We start from the raw sequence: 13389 nt of genomic DNA on the forward strand, positions 1-13389 counted from the left end.
CCTAACAGTGAATGTCCATACTTCATAGTGGTATTAGTACACAGAGTCATGTCATTGTCTGGCAGTAGAGTATTGTGGACATGCGTGCCACCAGTTGAGCCTCTAGGACTATGGTAATTGGTAATCCTTCTACCAGCAACCTTCTCTACTACTTCTGTAACTTTGTGACCAATCCATGTATACAGTACTTCCCTAACAGCATCTGAATACTTGCCATGCTCAAAGGTGGCGACGCCAGTTTGACTCTGAACAAGTTTACCCTGAATTGCAGCATGCTCTGCCCTCAAAAACCTTTATTAGTCATTGTATTAAAAGCATCATCTCTCTACATAAAACCTTTTTGCTCAAACATACATGCACATACTCTCGCTGCCTAAGTTCTTGGAAGACACAAAAGTAGGTGAGAGGTGATGCGACATGCACGTGTGTGAGGCGCAGTTTATGGTTTTCAGATCGTTACAACTCCTATTGGTAAGAAATTATTAATAAGTAACGACTAAAATCTGGAGCATAACAGAATAATCTAATCTGCACAAAAACATGTAATGTAATTTTAATTGATGCAACTGATTGATTGCTTTCATTAAAGTTTTGGAAAACAAATCTGGAATTTTTACTAATTAATCTGCTTAAATTTTTAAAGCTGCAGTCGGTAACTTTGAAAAATATGATAAAAATGCTCCAGCATTTTCCATTCTGCATGTTAAAAACAAGGCATTCACAGGGAATGTTGGTTTATAATGAATACATAAAGCTTGATAGGGGTGCTGTCATGTGGATGGTTGATGGTTGACTCATTATCATTTCTGAAATCTGGAGCTCATAACATTAAAGATGCTGGAAGTCATCACTTTGATGTCATATCTCCTGTTTATCCAGAGAAATATGAGGGCGGAACTGTTGAATGCTGACTTTCTTTTAATCTTTCTTCTTTGGTAAAATAAACACATACTTATACCATAATTATCTTGGGCACTGGCCTTGGCACTAACCTGAGGAAAAAACCCTGATGAGCCAAGAGGCATCACAATCAACTTAAAGAAAATCAAGCTGAATGACAAAAGTATGAACCCAGTTAATAACCTCCAATTTCCGATACAGAACCATTCAAATGAAATAGATAAGACCATGAATACTGTTTTGATTTCTCATCACCCTCCTTTTCTCCGTATTTCCAGTCAGTCAGTTCTTAGTCATGTCCTTCTGCTGCACCAGCTGAATCATGAATCACAACTCTTGTTATTGTTATTGGAATGTTGGTCTGTTTATGCACCTTGTCTCTGAGCTTCGGCCTTGACATTACCAGTCAGTCTTGGGCTTAATTCTCATGGGAACATGGCACAAATGTAGTACGCACACATGCACAGATAGTTGTAACTTTTACAGAGTAACAAGAACAGAGCAGTAGGGAACGATCTTGTTATGTGTTTCGTACCTTCAGTCCACAGTACAGTGTGAGGCAGACGTTACACATGTGTGCTCAAAAATTCACACACAGATTAAACATTAAACCCGGGTGTCCCTCAAAGGGAGGAGTCTCTCCTTGTGGTCACGATAAGTGTTTGGACGTACAGTACTCCCTCTGTTACATCCCTCTGTGTGGGTTACTGCTGACCAGATGGGAAAGAGACACAACATGAGATCAAGTACAGGTAATACATTAATATCTTTGATCATATTTATATGTTTTTCTCTCTCAATATATGTCTCACGCCTGTGTTATCTTTGTATTCTGCTGTGCTGCATTTGGGATCAAATTGAGATCACAGTGTTAACAACCATTGTCTTTATGACTAATGAAATATAATGTTAAATAGGACACTTGATTTCTATATTGACTTGCTGAACAAATTCAACCTATCCGTTGGGATAGTACTTCCAAGGTTAAAAAAAGAAGATATTTTCTAATTGTGATCATTCACAACTCAAAATTATCATCTCATCAAGCTTCAGCAGCTTGTTTTTGTGTGTATTTAGATGACCACTATGCCCGAGGACATTAAAAAGAAGGTTTATGGAGGGGAAAAACAAACAGTGACCCATTAGCTGCACCGAAGTGCCTGTGGAATAAGCTATTCAGGAGAGAGGCATGTAGATATGATGCGAGGGATGGATTTTATCTGGGAGCAGAGAGTTACCAGGCTTGTTATGTTACACTATGTCAGAGAAACAAGGAATCACTAATATTATGAACTAAACTGATATGCAGTGTAGAAGACAGTGGCGGTTTAGTGTGTCAGCTGTATTCCTCCCACTATGGGGAGATTAGTAGCCATGAGCAAATTATACATCTATTTTATTTTTTATTGAACATTTCTTTATAGTGGATAGGTTGGCTGAGCATATACAAATGCAGATTATTCCATGAGGCCGCTGTACTAACAGCAGTTCGGGTTCAAGGCTGCTGGAGCATCAACCGGCTTGAGTACAGGCCAGAGAGTCAGAGCAGCAAGATGAGATGTGACAATTTACCAACGAGGGCTTTGTAGATAAATAAGTGCCACTAGTTATTACTTCTCTCAGGCAGCAAAATCCAACATACTGTACATTACCATATAGATTGTGGTGGTGAGTGTAATTATCAACAGTATGAACCTGAGAGCAGAGTGGTCAGCGGAGTGTAGGCCAGGGGCAGCAGCATGTTGACATCCCCATAATCCAGATGTGAGAGCAGAGATGCTTCAACAATCTGCTTCTGTTTCTGTACAACAAGCCATGCTTCAGTAAGTTTTATCAAAAACGTTTTCCATATGATATTTCAATGTAAATCTCTCCTGTAAGTCAGATGCTTACATATTTGTATTATGTGACCTTCTAAATTTTAAATAGTCAGAATGGAAATATAGTTATTGTAATCTATATATTTGCATCTTTAGAATAGCAAAGGTTTTATTTTTATTAAGTACCAATTTAGTATTAATGTGTGCATGCAGTGCATTAAAGGAGAGTTGTGGTTAATTGAACAGAATCAGCAGCACAGTATAAAACAGTATCGTCTGCATAAATGTGAATTTTACCCTAAGACACAGAAGAGACAAACCCATTATGTAAACAGTAAACAGGACAGGGCCCAATATGGGTCCCTGCGGCACACAACTTGAATATGAGATAAGAAGGAATGAAAATAAGTAAATGAATTGTATAATTAATGAGCCAGTGATACGCCGTTATGTAAGAGGGATGTTTTTAAACCCTTGAACTGACAATTACATTGTTCTTTAAGGCGTAGTAAGTGTATGTGTTTTCTCTGGCAAAATATCTAAATTGTCTTGATACAAGAATCCACTTAGAAACAAATGATGACTTATGTAAAAATGCGTGACTGACTGATAGTTTAAAGGGGAACACCATCTAAATTAAGAATTCTAATATGTTATTTCCATGGCCTTGGAAAGTTCAATCAATAATTGTAAACATGAGTTCCTCTCGCTCAAAGCCAGAAACCAGAGTAATTCTCAAACTAGTGATGTCATAAAGTCTGGAGCTGCTCCATAGACAATGAATGGGAGGATGAAATGTTTGACTTTATACCTGATGACATCCGAAGTTTGAGTTTTAGCACTTCAGTTTTTGGAAAATGGCCGTAGTTCCCCTTTAAGTGCTTGGTCCTGACAAGTTTTTATCATTTATCTGTTACATATTCATTAGACATTTACAACGTAAAGGTGTTTAATGTTCTTTGATTCCCTCCCCTTTTAGAAAGGGCAAAGACTAAAGATAATTACATAAAGTCATTACCTATTTTATGGTGCCTATCCTGATAGATAAAGTCAGCAGATATGTCAGGCTCAAACACAAATCTTACTCACAGTTTAGTAGACAGGACCAAGCAAACGATCACAGAGCTGTAAGTCCAAATTAAAATGTGATTGACAGTTAATGATTGTCTCTGATTTGTGTTGCTATGCTGCAAAATTTGATCTGGGGTGTGTAGTATCAATGGCGATAGAAAAAGAATATGGTAACTCACATATTTTGGTAAATATGGTATATGGTAATATAACAAATTTTCCTCTATAGAGGACATTAAAGAATATTATCTGAATATTGATTTTCACTACCTGAATGTTATGTTGCTAAAGATATTAAATTCACACAATATCTGCTTTTTCAAGATTTGGTGGAAATTATCGGGTTGACAGAGTAAGTCTGCTTTTTATCAAATTTTTTTGCACCAATGTTCATACCTTTTGAAATATACCCTCATTAATTTGGTGTCAGTTCAAACTTAACGTGAACACTTTATTTCTACTACTAAAACAAATAAGGTTAAGACGATCGGGCAAAGCATAGAACAGAGTTGTTCATTTAACCTGGAAAACAGAATTACACATGCATGTCTCCCCACAACTATCACATTAATGTCCAGTATATACGGCTTGACAGGAATTTGAAAAAGTGTCATTGGCTTGGCATGACATGTTGACTTTTGGAACGTAGCAATCTTTAAGACTTTGGGCCCAAGATAAGACCTACTGTCCAGAGATAAATGCTGTTGTTGTAATGATAATAACAGCTGAGGTTATGAAACTCATCTTCACAAAAACATGTAATGTAATTGTAATTGATGCAATTGATTGATTACTTTCATTAAAATTGAATAATCAGATCTGGCATTTTTACTAATTTATCTGCTTAAATTTTAAAGCTGCAGTTCGTAACTTTGAGCAAATATGATAAAAAGTAATTTTTATAAAACTGTCACTATGTCCTGACAGTTGTGCATTAGACAGATATGCTCTGAAAAAAATCATGTTCCTCTGCCTGAAATAGGCATTACAGTAACAGAATATTTATTCATATTTGATCAGCGCTGCCTAGTTTGACAGTTTGATCGGAGTTCGTGAGTTTTGCAAGCATTGATTGACAGCTACTGTAGAGACTCCTCAGCTCTTATTGGTCTGATTGGAAAATCTTCACAGATTATCTGTCAGGATATAGTGACAGTTTTATAAAAATCACTCTTCATCATATTTGCTCAAAGTTCCAGACTGCAGCTTTAAGTTTAGAGGGTCATAAACAGAAGGAAAATAGCGATTACTTTTTTCCTACCAATTTATCAAATTTAATAGTTAATAGTTTGCAATAAAATGTAAGTCAAATGTGTCTCATCTCTCCTTTTGCAGGAAATGTACATTCAATCCTAAAGAGGGAATAGACAACCCGATGATGGTCACCACAGAAGACGCAGGTATCTTGCATAGACATTTCTAAGTATCTCCTGTGTACCGGTTCATGAGGAAACTCTGCTCTGACAGCACTTTCCTGTCTCTTCCTGCTCAGACTCTGTGTCGACACCGAGCCCACGTCTGTGTGTTCTTAAACGAGAGGAAGGGGAGTCATATGGCTTCCACCTCCGGGTGGAGAGGGGACGCGAGGGTCACATAATCAGAAATGTAGTGTCAGGAGGGGTGGCGGGGTGCAGCGGCCTTCAAGATGGAGACAGGCTTCTGGAGGTCAACAACTGCTATGTTGATGATGTTCCTCACCCTGAGGTAAGATGAGCTTCCTACATTATCAAACTGACAGAGGCCTCTGAAATGGACTGATTCAAACTGTGTTTTTTTATGAATCAGGTGGCTAGGAAAATCAAGCTAAGTGGACACCAGTTATGTTTATTAGTGTTAGATGGGGAGGAGTATGAGAAAGCTGCGTCCCAAGGTCAAGATTTCCGAGATCTGGCCAGAGCGCACATGGCCGAGGGCTGCAAACCACCCAGAATCTGCCACATAACCAGGGATCCCGTCTCAGGTCTGGGCATCAACTTCACACCCGTGGAAGGTAACGCCACTCCTGGTAATCACAACAAGTCCAACGTCCGAGATTAGATGTCTAACAGAAAGGCGTAAAGTGCGGTGTTATTTAGTTGCTCCTCCTGTTTCTGCTCTGCAGGAGAGAAAGGTCGCTTCTCTGTGAGCCTGGTTACAGGAGGTGCGGCTGAAAGGTCAGGGGTGTGTAAGGGAGATCACCTGGTGTGGATGAACGGAGCAACGGTGTCTGATCTCACACACTCTGCACTCAGCAGGATGGTACGGAATCAGCATGTTTTTATAATGAATATTAAAAATGTAAAGTCAAAACTGCTGTCATTTACTCCAAAACTGGTTATTGAAGCTTCAGTAGGCAGACATTTTTGGCATCATTGGGCAAAAATTCCATAATAACCTTTCAGCATATTGTAATTCAAGTGTTCTGAGAGAAAACTAGACTTCTGCACCTCCTCATGGCTCTGTTTTCAGGCTTTAGAAAATTGATTTTTTTAATCATATTTGCTCCAATTCTACCTGCTGCTGCTTTAAAGCAGAGGTGAAGAATCCAATGTGTTTTTGAGGAATGCTAATTTAAGATCTTCCTCATATTTGAAAGTGTAGCTGTTGGTTTCGCTGAAACTAGCTGATAACGATCACGGAAGCACCTTTAAGTCACATCAAACGAGTTGTGAGTGCAACGCTTTGAACAAGAATGCCTTCAGAGGCACATGAGTTTCTTCAGATTACCTTGCTTATGCAATACTGTCAGGACATAGTGACCGTTTTATAAAAATAACTTTTATTAAATCATATTTGCTCCAATCTGCCTACTGCAGCTTTAAACTTTTATGGCCTAAAAAATGTGTTTATAATTACAAGATTGAAGTTATTGTGTCCAGCCTTGTCCAGCAGTAATGAATAATATTTTGCCCCAGATGAAAAAATGTGGCGATCACATCACCATCCTAGTAATTGACAGCGAGAGCGAGAAGAACTACATGCGACAGAGGATGCCCATCCTGCCCACCATGGCTGTTCCACACAACCTGCCTCACAGAGCCAGAACACTGCACCTGGTCTCTGGGCCCGAGGGCTACGGCTTCCTGCTTCGGCTGGAGAAGGCGCCATCGGGACGCACATGTAAGAGGACCAAAAGAGCACAAAAGTCAAACACAAGCATTCCAGATTTTAGCCCTTCACTTGAATGTCTGTGTATTTCTTGAATAATAGCTCATGTTCTGCGTGAGATGCACAGTGGCAGTCCAGCAGAGAGGGCAGGTATGCAGGATGGAGAGCTGCTGCTGGAGGTCAACGGGGAGTTGGTGGAGTCACTGATGCACGAGGAGATTGTGGACAGAGTGAGACTGAGTGGACAACAGGTCTCCCTCACCACCATCACTCTTCGGGGGCTGGAGTTTTACACCCAGGTGGGCATCACTTACCAGATATAATAGAATTGTTAAAAATGATTGGAAAAACAACATATGTGAACATAACTCACATCCAGATTAAGATCAGTGTTTCCCTTCTTGCAGTTGGGTCTATCACCTCTTCTCTTCTGTGAGGATGCTGAGAGAGAAAAGGAGAGCAGCATATCAGCAGAGCAGTCACCACAGAAGGAAATGGATGGCTCGTGCAAGCCCAGACACTGCTATCTCCAAAAAGGCCCTTTGGGGTTCGGCTTTAACCTGGACTGTGTCCCAGAGAGTCCGGGGACCTTCGTCAGCCAGGTGGGGATCAAATACAACTTGTTACTGAGGCAAAATGAACAAGAAGAGAGTAGATCAGGATATTATTATTTTTTGTCAAATGTGATGTTGGATTTTACTTCTTTTCTCTCCTGTAGGTGGCTTTTGGGGGAACTGGGCTGAGTGCAGGATTACTTGTGGGTGATGTGGTGATGGAAGTCAATGGACAAAATGTGGAGGAGAAATCTCTCGAGGATGTGATTATGCTTGTGAAGAAAGGAGGAAATTTTCTTAACTTAGTAGTCATGGAGAAGGCTGACTACAACCAGTTGAAGCAGACTGACACACCCACCAAAGATATCACTGACAGCAAGGTAAAAACATTTTTTTTAAAAGATTACATAATCCGTTTACACATTTATCAATTCAACAGTGACCACAATATTTACCATATTTTCTTGTTTGTGTCTCAGCAGGAAGAAGACAATTATGAGATATCATCTTTGTGAGCGATAAAGATACTCACACAATTCTGAAGACATTCTCCAGTCCCATACGTTACCTGAAGAGACTTAAAACTGAGCTTATCTATTATTATTATTATTATTATTATTATTATTATTATTATTATTATTATTATTGCCTTAATCTAATCCCAGGGTTTCACAAAGGAACCCAGAAGATGAAACAGATAAAATAAGATAAATGAAACTGTAACAATGTCATTTGAAGAAATGCTGTAATGTGTATTAGTGTAAGATATGAAAATGTCTTTTGGTACTGTATTATACATCTTGTGATGTAAACAAATCAAATGCTTCACATCTTAAAGGACCATAATCTGTATTAACTACATTTCTTATTATACTAATATAAAAGGAAACCGGTGGCTTTGTAGAATCAGAAACACATTTGGATCTCTAAAAAGCTACCACGTTTTGTTAGATAATGATCGGCAGTAATGTAAAGTACCGGTAGCTTAATGAATGGAGGGAAAAAAATGGTATTGCCCTTATGCTTCAAAAGTGTTTACATTGTTTTAGTTGGAAATGAGGGTTATGTATATTACGTATTAAACATTACATATAAAATGTTTGTGCTTGCAGAGAGAGTGTTTGTTTATTGAGAATACAGCTGACAGCAAATATAGTAGTGAACGAAAAGTCTGTAAGTCTGTGTGTTGTTACTTTTATCAATATAGTTATATGGCCTTGAGAGGCAGTAGTGAAAGAAGTACTCTGATCTGTTACTTAAGTAAAAGTAACAATAATACAGTGTAAAAATACTCTGTTACAAGTAGCCTAAAAGTACTTCATTCAGAATCTTACTTAAATAAAAGTACATAAGTATCAGCATCAAAATATACTACAGTACCAAAAGTAAAAGTACTAATTTTATGCATTATAATTAGAAATGCATTAACTCACTAATATTCAAGCTGGTAAAGGCTTAGCTAATTTCAGCTACTTTATATACTGCTAGGTGGCTCAATCCATAATAATATATCATAATATATTAGTCACTTTATGTTTTACATTAATAATCTGAATCTGCAATGTACCTAGTAACTAATGTTGTCAAATAAATGTAGTGGAGTAAAAAGTACAATATTGGCTTCCAAAATGTAGTGGAGTAGAAGTGTAAAGTAGCAGAAAAGTAAAGTACAAGTACCTCAAAATTGTACTTACAGTACAGTACTTAGGCTATATTATCCTCTGTTGACAGGTATACCGTAGGCACTAGATCCAGAATGGATCTCATACATTTCCATAACATATCTTACAACATGGTGAATAGCCAACTGGGATAACTATTATAATAAAATGTCTGTCACTCATACACTTTTATCCCTATGTAAATGTCTCTAATTATCAATTATCTTTATTTAAATACAGTATGTGAACTATCAAACAAAAAACAACATGGTCCACTGCGCCCTCTAGTGTCCATATGGCAAAGTCATAGCTGTTTAACGCTAATGAGCTGAATTATGTAACTGTACTGTAAGGTTAAACACCATAAGGAAAAAGAGAATCAAATCATATTGAAATTCTGGAATTGTTCAAACGATGTAATTTACATCATATAAACATGTAATTTATCCCCACTGCCATCAACCTCCTGAACTCTGACGTCTCCTCTGTCTGAGTTGAACACGAGCAATGTAAATGAATATGTGCAATAACATTTGCTGATCACTGTGCAATAATTATATGATTCTGTGCAATAATTATATAATTATCTGACGGACACTTTGTGCAATAATCTGGCACAACTGTCATCTCATCAATATACATGTGTTTTGCATTGTACTTTTATATTTTACATTGTATTATCTTTTATATTTTTCTATATTTATATTCCACTATCTCTTTTTTTAATTGTATTATCTTTTCATTAGCACCTATGGGATTGTCACAATCTAATTTCGTTGTACTACACAATGACAATAAAGGGCTTGAATCTTGAATCTTGAAATGACAAGCAGTCTATTTCTGTGCAGGCAGCTGAGTGGTCAGCTGGAATCACGGGGTCCTTTCTCCTGTAGGTGACATTCAGTCTGCTAGCAGGACCCGGCTCAGCAGTTAGCATCTACTAAAGCTTCAACATGGCTCAGGCTGTGCAGAAACTGGTCGCTAAAGTACCGACCCTGCTCGGCGGTGAGTTAACCTGTTGTGTTATTAACCAGTACATGTTTGCAGTAGTGAACTGAATGTTAGGGAGTATAATCTTTATTGACAAGACGCGTGATTTGTGTTGTTTACACTCAATAAGCTAAGTGGCTAAAGCTACCAGTCAGCATGCTAGCAGCTCTGCAGCTCAAAGCTAAGTTGCACCAGATTTGTAATTGCAGTGTTTCTTCTTGTCTCGTAGCCGCTGTCACCTTCTCAAAGCCTCGGCTAGCCACCTTCTGGTACTATGCCCGGGTTGAACTGGTTCCTCCTTCTCCTGCTGAGATCCCCAAGGCCATCGAGGGGGCCGCTAACGTCATCAAGGGCTTCCAGTCAGGACGTCTGGGTCAAACCACAGTGAAGGTGCTATACGTGTTATCATTACTGCTGCAGACACCTTGTTGTGTGTTTATGTACTCAAAGTCTTTTTATTGGTATTCTGTACAAAATCCAATAAATCAGAGAAATAATTGTATAAAGAAATACCCCCCCCCCCCCCTAATCCCTATAACAATATTACTGCACCATTAAATAAGCATAAACAATTACATATATCCTCCTGGGAACCGAGTTAAAAAAAGTCTTCCAATTACTTTTTTGTGATTTCCTTCCTATTTAGTGTTAAAACGAAAATCTTAACAATTTAGGCTTGTTAAACTTTATTTTTATTGTCCACTGTAGTGGACTATTTCAGTGTGAAAAGACTAAAACAAATGAACAGATTATCGCTGTAGAGTGATATTAAACCAAGAATACAAAAAAAAACACATGCCATATCACTGGAAAGTCTAGGATGTCCTCTTTACAATACACCAGGGGTTGATAGAGTAGGTCAAAAGAGTAAGAGGATATGCATGTGGACAAAATGTCCACTACAGAGGACACATGTCAATGGGCTGGGTCTCAGGAGGATATATATATATAAATGAATTAAATCCGATAGAAACATAAATGAAACACATACAAAACAAAACAAAAAAAAACCCAAAGAAAAATAAGGAAAAAGGAAAGGGCCAAAAAAACAAAAAGATAAGTAAATTAAAAATAATAATAAATAAATAAACAAAAAATCAAAGTATAAATTGTGAATTATATGTAATATGGGGTCAGCAGTTTAAAACTTCAATGTCAGTTGTATCCATTTTTTCTATATAGATTAAAAAGGGTCTCCATATAGCATAACATTTCTGAGCACACCCTCTTGTAGTATCTTTTTGAATCTTCTCCAATACCAAATGATGTATGACCTTGTGTGTTTATGTATATATAGAGAGAACTTATGCCAGTCTCCAGTGATTGGTTCAAAATATATCAGTTATCAAAAACTATGGTGACATATCATTAGAAAGCCCAATACAAGCATGTAACATTATCAGTCAGACACACTAGGTTGTGGTAGCTGCAGGAAGAAGTAGACACAGATATCCTGATAGAATAGGAAACACCTTGAAGTCCAAGTTGACACAAAGGTTTGACTCCACGTAAACTGTTAACCCTTTTCATTCTGCCTTCTTTTTTAGAGGGGTAGGGTTGGGGGACGTAATGTTCAAGGGTAGATAAAAAGTCAACAATAGATGCCACATAGAAGTGGTGCACATCATCTGAAAGCTGGGAACCTGGAGATTAATTTGAGCAGCTCAGCACTGTGTGTCAACTTGTCCTAGTCATACATTTGAAGCTCCAAAGCAAATTGGTTCGCAAAAGGGTTCATTTCACGAGGCTTCATCTGGGCTTCATATGCACAAACCACCTCTCGGTTAAATAGTGTAAATCTGGTAAATATATTCCAGATATGTGGCAGTGGTTTAACCGGGCACAGGGCAGTGAATGTGCTTGTGTTACTAAGGAAAGGAAAATGATAGATTTGAGACATTATTTGTTTTTATTCAGGAATAATAAGTTCTCAACTGTATTTCGACTTCGGGCATCTTCAATGACCTCATTTGTCTAAAACGATACAAGCCTCGATACGCGCTTCACAGAAAACTTCCTGGATTACTCGACACACGCTCCGAAGCTTCGGCACATCACATAGCATCACTACTCATAAGTTATTGCTGCAATCTTTGGGTTGATACCATTTGTTACACAGATTCGGTGCTAAATTTAACCTTTTTTTTTCCTCACAGGATGCTTTTAGGAATGGACTGGTGGCCACTGAAGTGCTGATGTGGTTCTACATTGGAGAGTGCATCGGCAAAGGAGGCATCGTTGGCTATGCTGTCTGAAATTTAGACTGTTATGCTTCTTTTTTTTCTTCTTTTGAGCGTTGTACGCTCAACTTCCTGCAACAATCCGGGGAACCAATAAACAGATATCTATTGTTAAAAAAAAACTTGTTTTGTGACTCATTGTTTTTTACTTAACATGCATGTATTTGACAAAAGTGTTTTTGGTATAGTTTCTACACAAAGGACATTTTGACACGCCACAGTAGGAAAAGCTCAGGTGAAAATAATAAAATTAATTATAATGACTGAATTCCATTTAGCTGCTTCAGTTTCAGAGGCTGAAGGTGCTCACATCATTAGTGGTATTACTAACACCTGTGCTTTTCCCACTAGTTAACATGTCTGCTGGGAAAAAAGCTTCTTGCAGCTTAATTGTGTGATCATCATTAGGTAAACTGTCACAATGGCTTTTATTTTATCAAAATAATTTAAATATTTCCTGCTGAGATATATGAAAAAACAAGACACTGTCCTGCTACTCTTTATTTGACTGAGTCTCTTTTGTAACTACATTGGATTTGCACTTGTCTTGACCATGTTTGAGCAGTGACAAGCAATCCAAACATTTACACCTGAAGATAAATATACACAATGAGCTGGGTTTAGACATAAATTGGTGTGTATGAGCTGGTATTTGGACTAGTATAACAGTACATTATATGTATTGTGATACAGTATATTAATAGCTGTCCTATTGTAGATTCATGCAAAAAATCTGAAGCGTCTAGTTCAAAAGTATCTGAAGTTAATGTCATATATTCTGACATGAAGCATCTTTGTCGATGCAGTCAGAACAGAACAGTGTTGCTATAGCTTGGTGATACACTTAATGACGATTATGCCCACAGTAACAGAGGTCAGGTGCATTTTTATTTCAGTTCAGTTCCTGTAATGAACCACCAGAGGGAGCTGTTAGTATTGTCAATGTTCAAGAAGTGAGCAGGTGGTTTGGTTATTCACAGTTACATGTGGTTATAAAATGAAATGTTCACATACCAGTTAAATACTTTCAAAGTTCAATTTATATCTCTGTTGATACAGGTACTTT

The 13389-nt window shown here is 37.8% G+C and overlaps 2 protein-coding genes across 5 annotated transcripts; both read left to right on the forward strand.

Moving 5' to 3' along the window:
* The first annotated feature begins 1432 nt into the window (after nt 1–1432).
* pdzd3b (PDZ domain containing 3b) lies at nt 1433–8531 on the forward strand. 4 transcript variants are annotated; one of them, XM_037747657.1, is made up of 11 exons: nt 1433–1652; nt 4116–4143; nt 5127–5191; nt 5284–5495; nt 5577–5796; nt 5893–6029; nt 6686–6890; nt 6981–7177; nt 7286–7480; nt 7597–7812; nt 7915–8531. In XM_037747657.1, the coding sequence occupies exons 1-11, from the start codon at nt 1619–1621 to the stop codon at nt 7945–7947; spliced, it is 1542 nt and encodes a 513-aa protein (XP_037603585.1). In that variant the 5' UTR covers nt 1433–1618; the 3' UTR covers nt 7948–8531. The 4 variants fall into 4 exon arrangements, with proteins under 4 accessions (XP_037603585.1, XP_037603584.1, XP_037603586.1 ...); XM_037747656.1 differs by having other exon boundaries at nt 1436–1652; nt 7912–8531; XM_037747658.1 differs by having other exon boundaries at nt 1438–1652; nt 5577–5781; nt 7912–8531.
* Nucleotides 8532–9926: 1395 nt separating this feature from the next.
* atp5l (ATP synthase, H+ transporting, mitochondrial F0 complex, subunit g) lies at nt 9927–12445 on the forward strand. Its single transcript, XM_037747589.1, has 3 exons — nt 9927–10098; nt 10313–10473; nt 12240–12445. Exons 1-3 carry the CDS (start codon nt 10047–10049, stop codon nt 12336–12338), a joined length of 312 nt encoding a protein of 103 aa, XP_037603517.1. The 5' UTR covers nt 9927–10046; the 3' UTR covers nt 12339–12445.
* Nucleotides 12446–13389: the final 944 nt, after the last annotated feature.

The sequence above is a fragment of the Sebastes umbrosus genome, chromosome 17 (assembly GCF_015220745.1).
Source record: "Sebastes umbrosus isolate fSebUmb1 chromosome 17, fSebUmb1.pri, whole genome shotgun sequence".
NCBI lineage: Eukaryota > Metazoa > Chordata > Actinopteri > Perciformes > Sebastidae > Sebastes > Sebastes umbrosus.